Source organism: Scatophagus argus, chromosome 6 (genome assembly GCF_020382885.2).
Source record: "Scatophagus argus isolate fScaArg1 chromosome 6, fScaArg1.pri, whole genome shotgun sequence".
In the NCBI taxonomy this organism is placed as follows: Eukaryota; Metazoa; Chordata; class Actinopteri; family Scatophagidae; genus Scatophagus; species Scatophagus argus.
The window spans coordinates 25,014,292-25,037,943 of record NC_058498.1 but is presented as its reverse complement, the minus strand read 5'-3'; the positions used below and the strand labels follow the sequence as shown (position 1 = coordinate 25,037,943).

General features: G+C 40.4%; 1 protein-coding gene across 1 annotated transcript in view; it reads right to left on the bottom strand.

Annotated features, from left to right (window-relative positions):
- Nucleotides 1-17,001: 17,001 nt before the first annotated feature.
- LOC124060133 (cadherin-2-like) overlaps nucleotides 17,002-23,652 on the bottom strand; it is an 86,389-nt gene continuing 79,738 nt past the window's right edge. The window contains exon 16 of the mRNA XM_046390707.1: nucleotides 17,002-20,259. Within this exon, the coding sequence (XP_046246663.1) occupies nucleotides 20,053-20,259 (207 nt within the window). The 3' untranslated portion in view covers nucleotides 17,002-20,052. The remainder of the gene's footprint in view (nucleotides 20,260-23,652) is intronic.

Below are 23,652 nucleotides of genomic sequence, written 5' to 3'. Positions count from 1 at the left end.
TTATGTAACCAGCAGATCAAGGAAAGGTCAAAGACTCTGAATAGAAGAATGACAGAAGGAGCCAAAATAACAACTGAAAAAGAGTTCTCAAAGCAGAGAAACTCTTTGCTAGCCACGCAATTATCATCTCAGCGTTTATGTACTATCTTAGTTGACTGTGACAGTGTACCCAAGTCCTTACAAGAATCAATTGATCATTACAGCAGTTTACAAAGGCAGGAAGAGCACAGTTATCATGTTGTGAGCCCTGAAGGAGAGACGACAGTGCCGTATCAGCACAAAATTTAACAAGGTAGCTGTCTTCTTTACAGCTCCTGCAGCTGTCACGCTTCATAAAAGCAAGTAAAAGAGGTAAAACACTCCCTGGAGGGGAGCCCAAGAATCTTACTGTAGTTTCAAAAGAGTTGCCACTCACAGGATCACTGTGCTGTTTGTCATTTTAAGCAAGTCTTAATTGACAAAATGTGCTAACAAAGTAGATGAGTGTCAAAACACAGTGCTGAGCATGGATTCTCTAAGGGGAGGCAAAGTTACAAGGGAACCATTCTAAGGTCATTGGGGCAATATAGCTGCAGTAGTCCCCCAGCATTGTTAGAGGCAAGGAAACTACTTAAGTACCCCTCTTGTGTAGCAGTAGGACAAATATTAAAGCTGCAGCAATGAGTTTTATTTACAGATTTAAAAGAGACAATAACTTTAGTTCTGTTTGAGACCACTTGATAAATGTATATATATTATATTTATAGAGCTGAATGGGGGAGCAATATACACTGTTGGTCATAAAATTGGAATAAAATATTTTTTACCTCTTTCCATGAAATGATTGTGACAATGTGATTTATTCTTGACAGATAAAGTGCATATCTTCACAAAACTTTATTAATCAATCTCTTGCAAACATATCACAATTAAAATGAAACCACAATTAACCCTTACAAACTGTAGTCAGGCTTAAACAAAATTGGGGGTATTGAAACAATAGGATTAAGGCTTTGTTTAAGTTCTTCAGCCTCGGTCAGTTTAACAGGAAACACATATTCAAGGAGATTTCATGCATATGAATGTCCAGTATTACTCTTTCAAATGTCATACAGTGTGTGAGAGTGTGTGGTTGTTTGTCTTTGTGTGTTGGCCCTGTGATTGACTGGCGACCAGTCCAGGGTGAACCCCGCCTCTCGCCCGTAGTCAGCTGGGATAGGCTCCAGCTCCCCCGCGACCCTGACGGATAAGCGGTATAGAAAATGGATGGATGGAAATGTCATACAGTCACTAATATCGAGTATGGCCACCCCTGACTTAAGACGTCGTGGCATACTGTCCACAAGCCTGTCGATGTTGTCAGTGGGCAGGGCGCCCCACTCTTCGGTCAGAGCCTGGGCCAACTCCTGTAGAGTTTGAGAAATATTGTCCCTCTCATTGATGGCTCGGCCTAAGGCATCCCAGGCATGCTCAATAGGGTTCATATCAGGGGAGCAAGCGGGCCATGGCATCTGCTGCACCCCCTCTGCATCAAGATACTCTCTCACTGCAGCTGCCCTATGTGCCGTCGTCTTGCATACGGGAGGCAATGGTTCTCCAGGATGTCCCTGTACACAATGGCATGGACGTTTCCATCCAGCACCACCAATGGTGTCTTTCCTCCATAATGAGTGCCAGCCCATACCATCACTGAGCCACCACCAGCTTGAGTGGTTTCCTGGATGCAGTCATCGCAAAGGTTTTCGCCATGTAATCGTCGAACTCGTTGTCTTCCATCTGTCTGGTTAAGGATATAGCGGCTCTCGTCTATAAAGATAACGTGTCGCCAGTGCCCGAGCTGTAATCTTCTGTGCTCCCTAGTCCAGCGAAGTCGAGCAACTCTGTGTTGAACAGTTAGGCGTGGACACTTGGTCATGCGTCTTGCTCGGTAACCATGCTGAAGCAACCTTCAATTTACAGTTTGGCAGGAAACGTTCATTCCATGGTGTCTTCTCCACAAACGACGAAGGCGGCTTGCTGGCATTTTCCGGTTTCTACGGCACAGATTAAGCAGTTGCCGATCATCTCTTCTGGTAGTCAGTCGTGGTCATCCTGGAGATTTTCGTGGCCTCAAATAACCCTCCTCTCGATGAACTTTGAAGATTTTACAGACCGTGCCCTGGGATATTCCATGCAAATCAGCAATATCGGCCTGTTTGTGTCCATCCTGTCGGAGTGCAAGCACTCTTTGGCGTATTGCCAGTGGCGTTGGACGAGCCGAGGGAAGTTCTGTGTCAAATCTGGTTGAAAATTATTTCAGACAATTCTGAAAATGTGGACCTATTGCATACAGGCTTTAAGCAGGAAACGGACAACACAGTAAATGTCTTGTCTTTTATAGTGCCAAACAAATGCTATGCATGAATTCATTTCACCTGGGTAACTGGGACACATGATGTAATCATTGCACCTGGTCAAAAGTGATTACTGATGCATTTAAATAGGAATAAATAGAGGATTGTGTCTGAAAACAAAATTATTCCAACTTTATGGGCAACAGTTTATTTTCCTTTTAGCTCTGTTTTTATCCACAACAGCTCTTTATTATCTTTATTTATCCAGCAGTGATAAGTTTGTTTTTATAAATAACATGGTTTATATTTGAGATCAAGATCTAGATTAATCTTAAATAAATAAATAAAAATTTAGCTAATCTAGCTAATGCAAGATGCTTTCTGAATAGTTGATTTAACTTAAGGAGAATTTTCTGAACACAAAGAAGAACACTTCATCCTTCAGTTTATCATAAACATTCAAAACATTTGGAGATGCACTGGACAGGAAGGGTATAAAAAATAAGATCTGAAATCTGAAAAGAATTAGTTACATTCTACTGATGTCTGCTAAATTAAAAAAACACACACACTTAGAGCACTGTGGCCATTGCAGATACAGATGTATAATTTGCCATACACTCATTCAAGATGGCCTAGATAAATCACCTCTGGATGGGTTCAACATGAAAAAAAACGGAAAGAGGAACAATATTGAGCTGCAGGAAAAAGTTGCAGCAATAGGCAGTTTCTATTCAGAGACAGTAATATTTGAACAAACTTCCAAAAACACAGGAGTCAGGGAAAGAAAAGTGCAGTAATGAAGGATCTCAGAGTTAACAGGAAAAAAATAAATGCACGTAATTAAAACCAGGATATCAGTTAGAGAAACAGCAGTAGGACACAGCTCATTTGTCACTTAATAACCTGAGTATTGCCGCAGTCTACGTTCGCATTTTTTAAAAAAATCAAGCTACAGAATTTCCTCTTGTTCAGGCAAAAAATACTGAATATCACAAGAAAGAAATATCAGGTACCAGCTGTTTCATTTTAAAAAATTAGCATCTGTTTTCAGCAGCCCATATCAGTCAAACTTTCACACACACACACAAATGCAGAGGAGAGGAAGACAGCGACAGAGGAAAAAGGAGAGAGGATTAAGATAGGAGCTGTGTTGTATGTTCATCCCCTTAGGAGTTCATTTTTTGGGGTTTTCACTGTGGAGGCAGCCAGCACTCAGAGCTGAGAGGTTTATTTAAACCATATCTCTACTGCAGTACTTATTATATATGCAGCAAATGGCATGGGAACTGCCAACAGCAGACGTTGAAATGTTATATCATGCACACACATGCAGGTACACATACATCACATAATTGTGTCATCCTCACATTCTCCTTGTCAGCTTTTCCCCTTGTCATTAACACTCCTATTTATTCAGATACTGCACTTATTGATTTCATTTACAAAACTATGAGTAAATATGTTCATCAATGACCTCTTTTTCCATGATCAAGACATGATGATGATGTGACAGCACTGGCATTGACTATGACTATATCAACATCTAAATGTTGCCTTTACAAAAAAAAAAATACTTTAGAAAAAATATTCAAAATATATATTTATTTCAACCATTAAAATCCATTAAAATTAAACAATCCACAATCAGTTGTTGTCACTAGTTGTATATTCCACTGAGCATTAACATGAAGACAACAAAGCAACAAAGTGGTCTGTCATCACAGACATCGAATAAAATTTGATGAAAACAAAAAGTCTTTAAATGCAAGGACTGGACACACTGTCACACTGTCATTGTGTTATACAGGTGATGGTCTTCCTTCTTGCTAGCAGGAATATACTAGCAATACGAACACCAGACAAGCATTTCAGAAAAGTAAAGATCCTCACTGAGTATGAACCAAGACCCGCCCTCTCCACTGTTATCATTCCTGTCACTTTTGCTACAAAGCTAAAAACTTTCTATACCTGCTCTGACACCTGAAACTGTACTATTGAGTTTGAAAAGCTTCTGAAAGCTCTGCACTTTCAGAAGTCATTTTACCCTGCTCCCTTCACACAGGAAACAGCAAACCAGACCTGGACTCGTTGGCATACAGCTGAACCACCACTACCTCACCTCAAAGGCCAAGAGAATCGAGAATGCTGTTGCATGTCTTCTCCAGAATCACCGGACAAGAATCTTCTCCATCATCTTTGGTTCTGCATCCAACATGATCCAGATGATGAAGAAGCCACAGCAGCACATCACCACCCTTCTAATCCAGTGGATACACAATATTCTCAGTGACAGACAACAAACTAGGACTTGGCACAGCAATATCACCAGCCATCAACATCTGGAGTGTCACAAGGCTGTGTCCTCAGCAAGCGGGTAGACAGTGTCAGATATGTTGGACTTTGTTGACCTCCACATGCACATCTGGGTGTAGATACTGGACATTCAGGGGCATTCTCAAAAAAGAATGATGGAACAAAGTGCTGAAGCTGCAGAGCAGATGCAGAAAAACTGCAGTGACTGAGTTTTTGCAAAACTACCGTGCAACACCAAACCCAACCACTGGTATCTCACCATCTGAACCGTTGCACAACAGAAGAATGAAAACTGAGCTGGATCTCTTGCCAGTTAAGGACAAAAGTGACAAGTGCACTACTGTGAGAAGTACAGTGGAAAAACAACAGAACAAGTCAAAGCAGTATGCTGACAAATGGCTCTTTACTACTGCATGAAGGCGCTAAAACACCTGCATTCAAACCTGGGGACCTGGAACTACCCAAAGAAAAGGGAAAAAACACCTTTGAAATCACATGTCTCTAATCCAGTGTTTCTCAGTGCTGGTCCTGGGCCTCTCTGCTCTGCATGTTTTAGGTGTTTCCCTGCTCCATCACACCTGATTCAAAGCAATGGCTCAGGCTTCTGCAGAGCTTAATGACAAGCTGATCATCAAGCTCATTTGAATCAGGTGTATTGGATGACAGTCACATCTAAAACATGCAAGGGAGGGGGCCCTGAGCACAATAACTGATGAGGTACAAGATGTTCATTCTTCATTACAGCCCAGGGCATTATAACAAGTCATGATCTTATCGAGCTATCTGCCAAGTGAGGAATCACTAATGGCTTCACACTATGACTTAGACAGTCACCAGGACAGCATGAGAGGTAATTGAAAACCAAAACAGAGATAAATTTCACAGTAGTGTCAAAAATTCCATTATCAAGACAAAGTTTGGAGAATTTGTCATCTTCATCAAGACACCATGGAGAAGTCTGTAATGTATTTTTACAAAGATTGATCACTCCATACCTGAGAAATTGTTTACAGCGGCTGCATTTCTTATTGACTGCAATAGTTTACATGAGGGTAGAATTCAAAATAAAGGATCTTTTTTTTTTAGATACATTTCTGAAATTTACTATTCCTCATGGACAATGACAAAAAAATATTTAGGAAGAATTTGCAGTATCTATTTGTGCACTATTGACCAATTTTTTTGATCATTCAAACATTCAACTGGATTGTTTGTGCCATGCAGAGCACGAGCTGAGGTGTCTGAGGAAAGATAGGCCTATACACCATCTATCAGGAACCAACCATGGGCAGCTGCTGGCAGACTGTCTCTGCACTGGAAACACAGAGAGTCTGCTGGAGCTTTGGCAGTCACTGATGCACATTCATTGCCCTCCTCTGTTTCTGTGTGGTACCTGTGTTGTAGCTTAACTCAGAGGCTTTCCAGTGTGTGTGTCTGTGGGATAATGTCATTTAGTAGCCGCAGCCCTGCTGTTTATCATGGGATCTTCATCAAGGGAAAAAATGTAGTCCAGTGGTACTTCTACAGAACTATTGCACCAAACAGAAAAATACTAAGTGGAAGGTTAGCATAAACTCTTGTGAACTGTGAGTACATTTGAAGTTGAGTGTGTTTCACAGATTCCCAGTTAATAACTGAAGTTGGGGGAGGACACACATCTCTGAAGGCATCAATACAATTTTTTAAAATATAAATTACATGATGTAGCAGCATTGGTCTTGCAAGGTTCAGAATAGTTTGAAACAGTACCTGGCGTGTCAAGCCATTTACAACCAACAGAATGCTGGTTTTTATGAATTTGGAAAGAGATATCAACAAAAATGTTGACTTTACACACGTAGGCATGTAATGTAGTTTACGGTTAAAAATACAAGTGTGCAGTGTCCCTTTAATGTCGATATTGTTAAATGACAATCTGATCATACAGAGAAAACAAGAGTAAAGTAAAAGTAAAATTGCTACATGTGAAAATACAATGACAACAAAAAAAAATATTGTACCATATAAAGTAAAATGTGAAATAAAAGGTGTGCCTTGCTTACATGTGAGTATGAGTGTGTGTATGCAACTGAAAGCACACCCTGCAATGTAGAGCAGCTCTAAACCAAATACTGGTTTAGGCAGCAAGTACAGTATGTCCAGATGCATCCAAATACTTGAGTCTGAGGTTCAGATGGAGTCTAGAAGGGCTGGACTATACAGAACAATCTGCGGTCTGTAGTCCAATGTAATGTAGTAGATGGAGTAATATTACCTACAGCCTAATAACTTTACATAGTAATGTAAAACTGTTCAAATTCCATTACATGCAGCTTTCTTAAAGTAGAGGCAATAAAGTGGGAAAGTGGTTACTACACCTCCAATGGATTTTATTTTTGAGATCCCTGCAAGTGTCATTGCCATATAAGGCTATTTATATTATGCTGTGTTGTCCTCAGTGCTCATCAGTGACAAACAACCTCACATTAGTGACAGTCAGAATGTATCTCAAAAAAGGATAAAAGAATAATGGGTACCTTGGTCTTGGTGAATACTCGATTCTGATTGGCTGCAAGGGTGACAAAAGACACCTACTAAGAGGTTCCAGTTCTAAAATAATGTGCTGGCTGCAGATACCTTGACATTAGAAATAAATGACAAAAAAAGAAAAGAAAAAAGAAAACCAGTGTCTCACTGCAGGGTGGCAACTGTAACACACAACGTGCAAGCAGGCTTCTCTGCCTCTCTGAACTCACTTTGTAGACTATTACATAAAAGATCATCTCACATCCCATTCACTATTCATGTCACTACTTCAGACCGACAATGCATGTGTGCTATCTTGAGATTGATTCGGGATCAGTGACATGGCTGGATAGTCTTGTTGCCAAACATACTGTTAAATTATATTTACTGTTTGTCAACTATACACAACATTATTGACTTTAAATCTTGCTAGTGTAACATTTGACTTATCTCTATCTCCCCCTCTCCTTTCTCTCTCCATCTCCCTGTCTCTCCCCTCCCCCCTCTCCTGTCTCTCTCTATCTCCCTGTCTCTCCTCTCCCCCCTCTCCCTTCCAGGCGGTCACAGCAGAAGGCCGTCTACACTGAGTCTGGTTCTGCTCGAGGTTTCTGCCTGTTAAAAGGAAGTTTTTCCTCACCACTGTCGCCATATGCTTACTCGGTGTGGGGGTTTGCCTGTTTCTCTCTGATTCTCTTCTCTTTCTTTTTTTTGAATGTGTGTTTGTTGAATTGGCATTTTAAATAAAAGTGAATTGAATTGAATTGAAAAAGTTTACTGGAACAACAATAAAAAAAGTGATCATAATACGTTTGTGAGAGGTCAGCAGAGTATGAGTCTTCCCCAGGTCAAAGCACAGCTTCCAAGACAAAGACAAGAAGACATGATGAAGTATATATCGCCCTCGCTTTCACCAGTACAAAGGCAGGAAACTCATTTTGGCCACTTGTATCTGTGATCTTGTTCTTTCAGTCACCACCCACAGGAAACGAGTTTGACTTGTTGCCGGCAATGTGAACCAAGCTCTCACTCTGACAATACAGAGATTGGATAGCCCGTAACAACAGATCATCCACCCCATATTCCCAGAGAACGAAAGTCCACAAAACACATGTGGACTGCTCGGGCAAACTCCCCTCCAGCACCCTTGCGAGGCTGTAGATCTCAACCAGTGTTCCAAAGCCGGTACAAAAACGACATTGTTCCTCTTGCATCTGAGTTTCAACTAACGGATGAACTCTGTTTCCTCCAAGGAATGTGTGTCGATGGGATTAAAGAGATCCTTGAAGTATTCCTGCTCAACTATATCCTCAGCTGAGGTCACCAGCTCTTCACTCCCACTGTAAACAGTGTGAACAAAGTGCTGCTTCCCCTTCCTGAGTCACCAAACGGTTTGCCAGAATTTCTTCAAGGCCGACGGAAAATCTTTCTCCATGGTCTAACTGAACTCCTCCCACACCCGGGTTTTGGCTTCCATGACTAACCCTCCAGAATGACAGTACATTGCACAGGCTGTGTGAGGTTTCTAAGAGAATCTGACACAGCCTCCATGTGGTCTGTAATTTACCTGGACATTTTTGACCCCCTTTCAATAGTTACTCTATTTATAGATATTATGACAATTTGTTTGAAATACTTTTCACTGGTGCACCTACGTGTCAAAGCCTACACAGTCACATACAATGCATATACACAGAGAGCTGCATAACTATATGCACAGTCGTATTTATCTGGTCTGTTCTCTGTGTTTGCTGAGTTGTTTGACCTGAATTTAAAATTTTAACCAGAGCAAGTGGCTGCAGAAATCGTACTCTATCTGTATTGTCCTGAACTAACAAACCAACAAAGTAATTCAATAAATGATTTGAATGGCACAAATCGCATCCTCCATTCATGTCAGCTATAATGGGGAGTGACAGCGATAGAAACCTGTGGGATATTATTAATTATTATAATTGGAATTTTTCTCTCCCGAAGGCTGGGCAGCTACAACTACCATGACAAAAATTGAATTGTTTGCAAAACGAGAAAGCATCGTTTTTGAGGTGGGACGAGTGCTGTATAACAGTTGGACAAATTCGGGTTTGACACTGGGTTTGGATAAAATGGTCTTGAGGAATGCATTAAAACACATAATGGATTATACAAATCATACACAATAGCATGTAAGTGTAGTGGGCTACCTGTGACTTAGCATACTGTGACTTAGCATACTGATGATTCCCTCTGATCAAGACAAACATGAAAACTTTGTGTGTCTGACATGATTTTTGCAGAAAGTAGCTATAATTGCCACATTCAAATCCATCCATCCATCCATTTTCTATACCGCTTATCCGTCAGGGTCGCGGGGGAGCTGGAGCCTATCCCAGCTGACTACGGGCGAGAGGCGGGGTTCACCCTGGACTGGTCGCCAGTCAATCACAGGGCCAACACACAAAGACAAACAACCACACACTCTCACACTCACACCTAGGGGCAATTTAGAGTAGCCAATTAACCTAATGTGCATGTTTTTGGTATTGTGGGAGGAAGCCGGAGTACCCGGAGAAAACCCACGCAGGCACAGAACATGCAAACTCCACATAGAAGGGCCCAGACCGGGATTCGAACCTGGAACCCTCTTGCTATGAGGCGACAGTGCTAACCACTGCACCACCGTGCCGCCCACATTCAAATCCTTGAAGGTAAAATATATAATGTTTTGTAAATTAATATAGTAGAAAACTGGATTTGCTGTGAAAAGATATCCTGGAAAGTAGTGTAGAGTAATGGTGTCCTGTAAAGAAGTAAAGAAGTAAAGTCATACTGCCTCTGTGTAACCTGAGCTTCTCTGTTCTTTGTTTTGGTAGCCTGGATGACTGCACATCTGTCCTTCCTCCGTCCACTTTCATCATAGCAGTCCAGTAAGAAGCTGTCCTGGTGGCTCTTCCATCAGACCAGGTGGCATTTTTCATGGTATCCTCTGCCACCAGTGTATTAATGTGTGTGTGAAAGGATGAATGATGGCTCATCTTATAAAAGGCTTTGAGTGGTGGATAACATTAGAAAAACATTAAAACAATGCAATCACCACCTCCCCAACACCACCACCATCTCTACCCCCCACCTCCTCTCCTCTTCTTCCTCTCCCCTCATCAGATCAACATACAATTCATTATTTTATGTCACTAACTGTGTGTCCAGTTCTCCTCGTAGTTTTGTGTCTCTCCCTCCCTTTCTTTCTCTCTCTGTATCTTTCTGCAGGTCTCTCTCCATCCAGATCTACATGTTGAACTGCATCTGGCCCTCTGACAAACCCAACGTCAACATCTGCCCATGTTGTTCTTCTATGTAGTGCTAATATAACTAACTTAAACAACATATCAGCTAAAAAACAAATACATACAATACATAGTCTTCAGAATTCCAATTATAACAACCTGTCATGTTTGTAATTTATGATGTTTACTGCATGTATGTTTCTCTCTCTCTCTCTTTCATCCTCTCTGTCCTGTCTACCTCTTCTTCTCCTCCTTCACCCAGCCGACTATCAGCAGGATGGTTCTCCCTTGTGAGCCGGGTCCTGCTCAAGGTTTCTTCCTGTTAAAAGGGAGTTTTTCCTTGCCACTGTCTGCTTGCTCGGGGGTTCAGGCTCTGGGTCTCTGTAAAGCATCTAGAGACAATTTTGATTGTAAAAGGTGCTATATAAATAAAATTGAATTGAACAAGTGTGTATGGCACTTGTGTATGCTAAATATTTTACCAGGATTCACTGCCAAACTATTTATGTTGTCACAAATCATGCCCATAGATGCTTAAAACCCATTTTTTAGAATGTGAACTCTGCACACACATCATTCTGAAGCTCAAACATTTAATTGTAGGAACAAGAAGAAAACATGTTTTGACTGGAGGGGGACTTTAACTTCAATTACCTTATTATTATATCAACATTATTATTGTTTACCAGAATAGATTATTCACTTTGTCACACAACAGTTTGGAAGTAAATCTAATTAATCACACTAAATAATTTTTCACTTAGCTTACGGTCAGAAATTGTTTCATTTAGCTGCAGTCAGCTTTCCAGCAATGTTTCATAGGTTTTATGATGTATCTGCAAAAGCTTGACGCACAGGCACACACAGAGCAGGGTAGCCGACAAAGTGTTTGTCTAATTGCGTGTGATCTCAGGGGAGGGACTGGGTTTTTCCTGTTTTCTCTGCTTTAATCACTGTTGTTGTGCCTGTGTGGATGGCTGGCTGCTGGGGAAAGATACTGCTGATGTGCCCTTGGGCCTGGAAACCACAGAAGCTCTGTGTGTTTCATGCCAGATTCGAGATAAAGGGCTAGAGGAGGAAGAAGGAGATTTAAAGCTGCCACAGAGAAGCAAGACTGGAGGACACAATGCTGGGATCTGCTTCAGTCTTTAGTGTGTTATATTGTAATCACAAGACCTGTGTCTGCTGACAGAGTGTCGATTCACACACTCGTGTAATCTCCTAACAACAGTGAACCTATTTCAATGAAACCATTTAGAGTCACAGTTGGACAACTATCAGGCCTAATCAGAATCAGCTTTGGCAAAGTACATGCAGACATACACACATACTGTACAACAAATACAGAACAAGTAAAGGTAAAGAATGCTAAAATGGGAAATGGACTGCATTTATTTAGTGCTTCTACAGTATTTATAGTCAAAGTGCTTTACAACATAAATCAGACTCACCCTATGTCACAGCATCAGGAGATATTTATTATCTTGTCCAGGGACTCTTTGACACGTAGACTGCAAAGAATCAAACCACTAACTTTTGTTTAGTGGACAGCATTTGCAGCATCAGTTATAATGATATAATGATTCACTCAGCCCCATGATGGACAAATGAAGCTCAGAGAAAGTTCAATCAGGAATTGGGGCATGCCCTTTGAATCACAATTTGTGATCTACCTGATCTACTTCCTGTTGGGGTCTAAGCACCAAAGTCTGTTTTGCTCTTCACAGTAAATTCATTTGACTAGAATTATCTCATTCACTTTTCTCTTTAATTAGCCTCTCCTGACTGAAATGAAGCTGAGCCAAAGTTCAGTCAGGAAGACTGCCTCCTTGCCCATGCCCTTTAAGTCACAAGCGTTTTCCCACAATCCTTTAGTTCAACTGTGTCCCTCTTCCAATCACAGCCTGTGACGTGTTCTCTCTCTCCACTTTCATTCATCTGTCACGTGACAGCGACGTGAATATTTGCATCCCACCTCCACCCCTTCACCACCACCACTGTGATGTCTGGCTATCTTCAATCAAATCCTCAATTTTCAAGTTACCCTTCCACGCAGTCATCTTCACTCCTCATTAACACCACCAGTCTTTAGGCTCCAGGGGACAAGTCTCCTTCGTATGGAAGCACGTCGTTCGTCAGAGAGTTTCCTGTGGTGATCTACTTCCTGACGGGGTCTTAGCACCAAAGTCTTTTTTGCTCTTCACAATCTCTCCTGATTTAAATGCACTACTACTGTACTTGCATGTACATTTGATATATTTTGTCAATCAAGCATGTACTGTGAGTAATGGGATCCCACATACTATTTTCCACCAAAGTGAGAACACTTTTGTTTTTATTTTGTTAGAAATTCCCTTTTTCCGCTGTGCTTTTCTCCGGCTTGAAGTGTGCAGGGTTCAACTGGAATAAGTTGTACTCACATACTTCTTTGCACTAATCAGAATTTAGCAACATTTGAATCAGAGTCTGATGACAGTTGGTGAAATGGTTTGGCTTCTGTCAATCAAATCTGACCAAATCACTGAGACTTTGAGTGTCACACTTGTAAAGGACAGATTCACAATTTTTCAAGATCATCTTTGTGCAGTACTCACACCATATTTGGTTGGTGTAATCATCCATCCATTCCATTCTGACTTATTACAGCAATTTTTTTAAAAACAGACAAACCCAAATCTTAGGTTCAGCCAAAGCTAATGAGGCTTCAGCTGTCTGATTTAGAATGAACTCACACCCACACTCCTTTAACACTAAGTTTCCAAATTAGATTAATACAACTCAGACTGCTGAAGCCTCATATGAGCTTCACCTAAATGATGTTCTTTTGCAGGACTGAATATTACAGTGACCAGAAAGCATTTCAGTGTACATATCAGTGTATTAAGTCATTTTTTTGTTTATATGGTCGTGAATTTTTAATATTGCAGAAAAAGCCAAGCTTTCAGAGGCTTTAGTTTAAGGTTAATGATAAATATATCCATGTAACTTCCATTATCCTGGCTGCATCATGATTCAAAGCATGCCCAAACACTGACCCAAAACCCTAACCCTAAATTATATGTATCTGGTCTAGCACTTAATGTCTTTATTTTATAGCACCTTCTTTATATACTTATAACTGCTAATCCCAGCACTTTTGGGAGACTGCTCTGCGGTGGGTGTCCCCTATATTCCTCAATGTTGAGTTCAAGATTTTCATTTCACAGTTACAGACAATTTTGAAATGTTTAAATTTGTTGAAACAAAAAGATAAATAGCACAGCTTGTGCCAGTGCAACATAACTTTCTGTTATTTCCCTTTTCCTCAGCTTAACAAGAACAGTGGGGTTTGAAGTCTATCTTCACTTACTTATTCCTGAGTGGGCTTTTTACTTTGGTCTAGTACTTGTTTACCAGTGACTAATAACCACTTCAGTTTGACAAGGAGTGCCTATTCTAGACTAATTGAGATGGAAGCCTGGGAGGAGGATGCACAACACCACAATTCCACTGTCCCATTATTACTGTTATACCGTAGGGTCCCTGAGTGTTTTCACGGTTGCAGCTTTATGATAGACTTGTGCTGCTGATGTCCATCCACCTCAATGCAGACATGCAGGCTAATGCAGCTAAAATGTATTGTAGATTAAAGTCAAAGAAAACCAAAAAATGTATTGAGACAGATGAATAAGTATTTATGCAAACCATCATCATGTTGAGCATGATCATTGCAAGGATATTGTAACACTGATTTGTTTTTACATGCCATGGACTTTATAAATTATAAATACAACAATGTAGTAAAATTTTTTTAGTTGACTTAAGGTCTCGTCTGTACATCAGATATTTCAAAGTCATTTACATCTGTCTGACTGATGGTAGCTGTGTCAAAATGGATAGAAACAGTATGTTGTCCTCAACAGACTGTTATGGATCACTTAAATGCCAAAATGAGATCAGTTTAGTGTAGTGTCCTGTGTGATAATACAGTGGTATGAAAAAGTTTGGGCACCCCTGATCATTTTCAGGATTTTCCTTTATAAATCATTGGTTGTTCGGATCAGCAATTTCAGTTAAATATATCATATAGCAGACAAACACAGTGATATTTCAGAAGTGAAATGAAGTTTATAGGATTAACAGAAAGTGTGCAATAATTACTTAAACAACATTAGGCAGGTGCATAAATTTGGGCACCCTTGTTGTTTTATTGATTTGAGTACCTTTAGCACTAATTATTGGAACACAAAGTTTGTTTGGTAAGCTCATTGACCCTTGACCTACATACACAGGTGAATCCGATCATGAGAAAGGGTATTTCAGGTGGCCAGTAGCAAGTTGTTCTCCCTTTTGCATCTTCTCTGAGGAGTGGCAACATGGGAGCCTCAAAACAACTCTCAAATGACCTGAAAACAAAGATTGTCCAACATCATGGTTTAGGGGAAGGATACAAAAAGCTGGCTCAGAGATTTAAGCTGTCAGTTTCCACTGTGAGGAACATAGTGAGGAAATGGAAGACCACAGGCACAGTCCTAGTTAAGGCCCGGAGTGGCAGGCCAAGAAAAATCTCTGATAAGCAGAGGCGAGGAATGGTGAGAACGGTCAAACTCAACCCACAGACCAGCTCCAAAGACCTACAACATGATCTTGCTGCAGATGGTGTCACTGTGCATCGTTCAACTATTCAGCGCACTTTGCACAAGGAGATGCTGTATGGGAGAGTAATGCGGCGGAAGCCTTTTCTACGCACATGCCACAAACAGAGTCGCTTGAGGTATGCTAAAGCACATTTGGACAAGCCAGCTTCCTTTTGGAATAAGGTGCTGTGGACTGATGAATGTGAAATTGAGTTATTTGGACATAACAAGGGGCGGTATGCATGGCGGAAGAAGAACACAGCATTCCAAGACAAACACTTGCTACCCACAGTAAAATTTGGTGGTGGTTCCATCATGCTGTGGGGCTGTGTGGCCAGTGCAGGTACTGGCAATCTTGTAAAAGTTGAAGGTCGCATGGATTCCAGTCAGTATCAGCAGATTCTTGCCAACAATGTTCAAGAATCAGTGACAAAGTTGAAGTTGCACCGGGGCTGGATACTTCAACAAGACAACGACCCCAAACACTGCTCAAACTCTACAAAGGCATTCATGCAGAGGAACAACTACAACGTTCTGGAATGGCCATCTCAGTCCCCAGACCTGAACATTATTGAAAATCTGTGGTGTGATTTAAAGCGGGCTGTCCATGCTCGGAAGCCATCAAACCTGACTGAACTGGAGATTTTTTGTAAAGAAGAATGATCAAAAATACCTTCAACCAGACTCCAGACCCTCATTGGAAGCTATAGGAAGCGTTTAGAGGCTGTTATTTCTGCAAAAGGAGGATCTACGAAATATTGATGTCATTTTTCTGTTGTGGTGCCCAAATTTATGCACCTGCCTAATGTTGTTTAAGTAATTGTTGCACACTTTCTGTTAATCCTATAAACTTCATTTCACTTCTGAAATATCACTGTGTTTGTCTGCTATATGATATATTTAACTGAAATTGCTGATCCGAACAACCAATGATTTATAAAGGAAAATCCTGAAAATGATCAGGGGTGCCCAAACTTTTTCATACCACTGTATATTGGTACGAGTGGAAATCAATGCTATACATCCAACAGCTTTCCAGAAGCGATTAGTATGAATCTGTACTTTTAAAGGGGCATTCCACTGATTTCACACTGACTGCAGCACCAAGTCTGCAGAGTGTTGCTCATTTGAAACAGTGAAAACAGCTGCAAAAACAATGTAGGTCTTTAAACTGGCAATAGACAAGTTTTTTGCTTCAACATATCAGTATGAACCAGTATGAATCAGTATTTCTATCTGCTTTCATGTATCCATTATAGACTAAATGAATGAATAAACACATTTTTTTCTGTGTTGATGGGCATTCCTACTCTGAAGAAAACTGAAAGCAACTAAGCTGAACTGAATATTTTTATACTAACAGTGGATCAAATGACTATATAAAAGGACTCAGTAGTGGCGTCTAATCCATAGAGCAATATCATCAACTTTGGTTCCCTATATCTCTTTAAAACCTATAAGCTAATCATTTCTCATCCTGGCTGGAAACTTTATTGTTTTGATTCATTCCAACAGCAGGAGGCAGCTGTGTTCATTGAAAATGCTATGATAATCTGCCCAGCACCAAGCACCACACAGCTAGCAACTAGCTGCTGAACACAGTATTAGAGCATTTAGCGGCTAAAGAGACACACAGTTCCCTCAGGAGAACAAAACCAACACCAAAAGAGTGTGAACACTGGACTTGTATTGATCAGATGAACACAAACACAACATAAATGAGTGATAATGTTGCTCTGTGTCTGCTGTATGTATAAATAGGCATCTGTTTGCTAGCCTATTAGGTATAACAGCTTTATAATGTTGTAATGTGTCAGTGTTGTGCTTACAGCTTCTTTTCACGCTCTCAGTCAGCCAAAAAAAAAAAAAAGAAAAAGAAAAAAATCAATAAATGCTGCTGTAAAATTTTCTCTACTACTGAGTGTTTGTGTGTGTGATCGGTACTGCATACGCAAGGTTTGAAAAATACTGTTTTCCCATAATGAAAAGATAAAAACATGCAAAAACGTTTTAATTTGTAATCCAAATTACACATATACAAGGATTCAGGATATTAGCATGTCATTTTCAGAGACCACAGCCAAAAGAACAACAAGAGAAAAAATACAATCTGTACATATTTCAGTTTACAGTGAGTAGCCAGTTGGAGGGTACCAGAGAACACTAAGGCAAATCATCAGCAGACAGAAGAAACATTGCCTTTTTTTGTATTTAATCCACCACAGCAGCGTATCAAGAAGTACTTTTGCTACAAAACAAGGACTGATGTCTCCCTTTATTAGCAATCAGCTGCATAAGTTACATTGTGAGAAAAGCAAAACAAAAAAACAGAGGAGATCTATCTAAAGTCTAGCATTACTGTACATGTGTTCTAACGAGCTTTGGAACATCAAACTGGCAAAAATATGTAGCTCTTTTTTGTACAGTTCTGGGTTTGACCAACATCAATAGAAACTGTGAAAGGCTGCTACTCCACCTGAAATAATGCTATTCAGACAGTCTTAACATTATGTAAGACTGGTCCTGAATATGATGCTTGGGTTCTAAATTCAACAGACTGAACCCCTTGAGAAGCATGAAGGTAGTCAAAAAACTTAAGGGCAATTCGTCCAATTGATTTAAAGGTACAGGAAACTCAAAAACTGTCTCCAGCTGCAAATCACTCAGGACTGAACTGAACTTTTCCAAAAAGGACAGGTTTGATGAAGTGTTTCTTATCTTCAGAGTCTTTTCAAAAACAGGTGTCGGAAAAGGGGATCATCTAATAATCATCTTATATTAGGGATAGTACAATAAAAGCTATGAAGTGGGTGCTGTCATTAGAACTATGTTTGTTACCTATACATATTTCACTGTTACAGCTGTAACCTTTGGTGGGCATGTAATTCTAAATATGTTGGCCTCATTCAGTGAATTCCCTCCATTTTGTTGATGTTTTTTGGTTTGGATTGGATTTTGTATATATTTTGTAGATATTTGACATTTTGTGTAACTTCAGATCCTTTGTACAGTATATCATGTGTTTACACGTTTACACAAAATGATTTATTTCCTCTTGCCCTAGACTAAACTTTTGGAGCATAAGAGAAAAACTGCAACATATGCAATTGCTACACTGCAATAAGCAAATCAGTGAAGTCAACTTCATCATCTACATCAACTTAATTACTTAAATTGATGTTTGTCAATCCTAACTGTTAGAGACACGGATCAGTAGAGAAAGTAAAGATAGCAGTTTGGTTTCCTGCCTCTGTTTGCCGCTCTGGTCCTCTACCACTGAAAGGTGTTAGATTGGTCATTTTAAGCAGTAAACCTGAATATTAATCGCATCTAGGTCACTTTATATTCTGTTCACCACCTGTTCATCAAACACACATATTCATCTGTAAATACAAAGTCCACACAGAACGTGTCTACTGACACAAATTCACTCTTGCTCTCTCTGTAATATTCATCACATATTTCATTAGTCCATGAACTTCCTTCATGATGGGAATTTTAATTTATTGGTCATTTCACAGATCTTCTTGTTGCTCTGCAGCCAAAAGTCCTTCAAACGTTTATAGATTTAGTTTTCTCTGCTTGTGTCCTTGATTCTGTGTTTTTTTTCTTTCATCTGCACAAGCACGTAAATGAAAATTATATTTTATCACTGTGTCTTTCACAGCTTTGTTTCCATAATTTGTCATCCTGCAAAAAAACTACACTACTTCCCGTTTACACTTCCCATTTGTGAACATGCAGCTAGTACATACATACAATATTTAAACTGCACTACAAATAACATTTTTTTCATGTAAAAACCTCCTGGACTCAGAAAGGAAGTTATTTAAATTCATTGTGTCGCTAAATGTTCTCAAATATCTAACAGTGCTGAAAGCCAGGGGAGGCAGCCATTCTTCATAGCAGTTCAATCAAAGCTTTGACGTGATGTGATGTTGAATTAGACTGAATTGAATCAGAGTTTGCAGAGTAAAATCAGTGCGTGAGAGCCGAGAGAAAATTAAAACCTCTGATCTCAGTCAGCATTGTTAACTCTCACAGTAAGTCCATGTAGTGTGCTCAACCCCTTGTTTCCACACACAGACATTCACTTCAAAAATCTATGTAACAATTGCATATGCTGTATCACAGAGAAAGGTGTTCCATTGCCACATATTCACTGTACTATATAATGACAATGGCTGTGAGTAGGCTTCTAGTTAGAGGACTCAGTTTGTATGTCACTCACTAAGACAAACAGTACTGCAATACTAAGACAACTAATTGACTAAGATCTAATAATTATCATATATTGGGAGCAAACGTATATCAGATTGAAAAAGAAAACTTTTAAAACCCAGAGCTGTACAGTAAAGCCATGATTTTTGCTAGTAGGATCATCCAAGGCATCTAATAGTAGGCTTTGCCCTTTAGAGTGTCCATCCAGTGTGTCTCTGTGGAAATGACTCACCCACACTGTCACACATACAAATAATGACATAGAACCCAAATACACACTCACCCACACACACACACACACACGCGCACACAGTCATTATCATGGCAAGTGCTCCTGCAGTTGCTGTTGCAAAACACTGGGAGCTTTAAAGCAACAAGACTGAACACAATCAAAAGAATGTACAAAAAGGCACATTTGACCCCAGTGCTCCTGTACTGTGAGATTCAAGTGTAAATGAGCATCTGTAGCATGGCTGTCGTAGCTCTTAACCATCAGAAAGATAACATCCCCTCAGAGTGCACTGTTCTGGCTGCTCACATTTTTTTAGCACTGAGGCTAACGCTCAGATATTAATGTCCATTAGCCTGAATGATAGCCGGTGCCAGGCCTTGCTAGGCCAGGAGTCAGAATGGTCCCTAGTGTCATCAACCGTCATCAAGAGGCAGCAAGTCTCTTTACAAGCTGTCCCGTGATAATACAGAAGTGCCAATCCATACCCCATGTTTACCCCATATCCTCTTTCATTAATCCCACCCACCAACTGAGCCTTGGAGCAAGGGTGGGGTGGGAAGGGTGGTTGCTGTGGGTAGGGGTTCAGGGTGCTAATCATCTCCTCCACCGTACAGGTCAGCCAGCTTGCGGAAGCGTGGCCCCCAGTCGCCAAGGTAGTCGTAGTCCTGGTCTCCGCAGCTTGAGGAGGAGTGCAGGGAGCTGAGGGAGCCAGCGGTGGAACCACTGCCCTCATAGTCAAACACCAGCAGGGAGTCATATGGGGGTGCGGTGGGGTCATTGTCTGCTGCCTTCAGGCCCTGGAAACAAAAATGGAAGAGACAGGAAGTTGAGCAAAGAGAATGGGAAGTAATAGAGGCAGTGAGGGTGTCCCTGTCCAGCTCAAAATCATCAAAACCAGTGAACTTATGGTGGACTACAATGCTTCAAATATGAATGTTGCTACAAAGAACTTACAAATTCCAAAACGTGGACACTTCACACTCGCATTCAACCCGGCTGCACATAAGATCCATATGATCAGCACAGTTTCAAAGTGGATAACCAAGATTGGCGTTACCAAATCAGTATGTGACCAAATGTGAAACCAAGCTGTCATAATCTCCTCTTCTGTCCCTGGTCTGGTCTTGAATCATAAATTGACCCAATGTATAGTGCATTATGGGGGAATATGTAGTGCATTTTATTGCATTCAAAATGCTTTATGACTACACACATAATACTTTATGAAGCACGATGTTATTGAACATTATAGATGTGACTGTATCTTAGCTGTCATTTAAGTTCCATATTGTGTTTCAGTGGACTAAAGACACTAGCGAATGGTCTGGCACACAGAATTTTTTTTAAAAAAAGTGTCACGGTTGGAAAGCTCACAAGCCACATCTGTTTGCTAAGCCTGTGTCGGCCTGTAAGCCCTAGTGAAAAGATACTTACCGCTTGGCAACTATCTGAGGGAAACCCCTGTGGTTTGTACATGTACTATCTTAAGTTATCATTATATGTTTTAAGTGAAGTATAGTAAAGTATATATTGAATCATCTATAACGATTATTATGTAGTATTATTCAAGTGTGTCCAAGTGATTCTAGATAGTCATAATATTAGAATATTATAAGTCTCATCAGCCATCCTTTGGTTTATTACTAGTCAAGAGCACCTGTAAGACACCTCAGCTGATAATTCAATAGAAGCCACATGTAGGGCTGTGTACAGATCATATATCACAATGTAGCATATTTTTTTGCTAATTTAATGAATATAAAAATGACATATAAATTTCTTATAACATTTTGAATTATATCGTCAAAAAAATAAAAAGGTTCTTACTCAAATTCATTTTTCTTCTTTCTATTTCAAACCTTTGTGCAGTATAACGGTGTTGAGGACACGTAACGTTTACACATAAACTACTTTAATGTACTTGCTCCAAAACTGCTACTACAACTACTATTAGACTGCGGTGTGGAGTGGAGTGTGGAGGAGGAGGACTGTGCATTCATTTACAAATGCAGTGGATACTGAATGAGGATTGGTTGTCTTTTTTTATACAATAGATAAATGTGGAGGAGAAAAGAAGGTAAGCAAACACAGGATTGGAAAATAAGGCTAGCAACATCCTGCATCACATTCAAACATTATGATAGGCTGACTCCAGGATGTCCTGCACCACAGTCGACAGTGGATCAGCTGGAGCCTTGTTCCTTGATGGCACCCTGTTAGTAGCTGCTGAGGCAGGAGGGAGTAACATCACTGATAAAACCTTCACTCACAAAGCCTATGTTTGATATTGCACATTCACACCAGGCTCATATCACAGGTTAATCCTTGGAGCTCCATTATGTATCACTTCGAAAGAACAAAGAACATTCTATGAAATATTTGCTAACACGCAGCTGTAAACTTTCAGTTTGTTGCCTTGTTTGCAACAGAGATTTTTCCTCACAACAATGCAACAACTCACACTCGAGTATCACTGAGAAAAACAGAATTTATGGTTGAGAGCACTGCAAGACTCTGACCATATCTAGTGCAGGATTACTGTAATCCCACAATATTTCTATAGTAACTGTACAGTAAACCTAAAAGGGTATTATAGAAACCTGTGTTCATGCTTTCATATCAAAGTAGAGCAGTGTAAGATCCAAAAGCATGTCTGATGGCTCTTGTTGACCCACACACACATTTGAGAGTTCACTTTCCCAAAGAACTGCAGCTCTGAATGTCAACCTTCCAGTCATACACCCTATCCCACATACACAGAGTGGGACATGGAGGAGATCAGAGTAAGGGAGAGCACGAGAGAGGGAGCCAATGTTAAGTAGAAAGGCTGTATTTATTTGCGTGCATGTGTGTGTGTGTGTTTGTGGGGATGGGTTGAGATGGACAGTAGGGAGTGCTGGGGGAGAAGGAGGGATTATGGAGGAGTGTAGAAGGGAGGAGGATTTGGGTCAGGCTGGACAGATGCTGCCTCTATCTCCAAGAAGAGATTCAGCAGATTACCCAGCATCGCCTGAACTTAAAACCACCAACACTCCCCTACATACATACACACACACACACACACACACACACACTTTTTAGATAGATAAGCAATTTTTATGAACCCACAAAATGCTTGAATATAAGTACCATCTGGAATTAACATTTAAAAATCTAACAGTTGTAAAATAGATGTTTTCTGTCTTTCACCTCTGTTCAAAATGGCCGAAATGAAAGCAGTCAATCTGATAAGCTGCAGAAATGTTTTGTGGGCCATGTCTGTCGTCTGACTCAAGACACTCCTGTCACTCTAAAACTCAACGGGAGGAGAGAATTAACGCAGAGAGAGACAGGGAGAGGCAGGACAAGAAGCATCAGCTTGTCATGTCTGCCGGATTAAGCTGTCTAGATCAGCTTGCCATGTCTGACAGCTCCCGCTCATTATTCATAGCTCCACTTGGCAGATGTCTTTATGCAGCCCGACCAAAGGACACACACACATTCGACACACAAACAATACGGCGGAAGTTGGTGCACAGAGAGAAACATCAGCTGCATGGACAATGATGGCTCTTCACACCCAAGACTCCCTGCTGCCTGGTTCCCATGCACTCGAGATGTGATGACAGTTAAAGGAAGATTTCAGTCTCTTCAAGAAGCCTATCTGATTAACTCTGAGAGTCATGTTAATCCATCTGAGAGAATGTAACAGTTTTAGGAAGGTTTAAGGGTTGAGTAAACAGAAACTGACAGCACTGATGAAAACCAATGGCATATTCAAATACACTATGTTCTGAACACATGTATAGGGACTTTTTTTATACAATATAATGAACAGTCCAGTAATTTTTTTTCACTAACAGAAGATCTGACAGTTTCACCCACATTACACAGCAAGCCAGGTGTGTGGAGGTGTGAAAATAGTCAAGGCTTTGAACTTTCTTCGCACAGATACTTCTGTCACCTTAAATGTGTAAAATTGAGTTCAACAATTTGAACTCTGAGGACAATCTGCCAGCTGTTCTACCATTCACAGCTTCAAAACCTCAAAGACAAACAAAAGATCTCTTCAGAAGAGATCAGACAGGTAGTGGGACATAGCCGTAGACATAGGGGGCTATGACACCAGGCTTTTTGCTTCACCGTAGGGTGCCTTAACACATGGTGTGACCACGCATCTTACAAACTAGTTTATTTGAAGCATTCTAAGG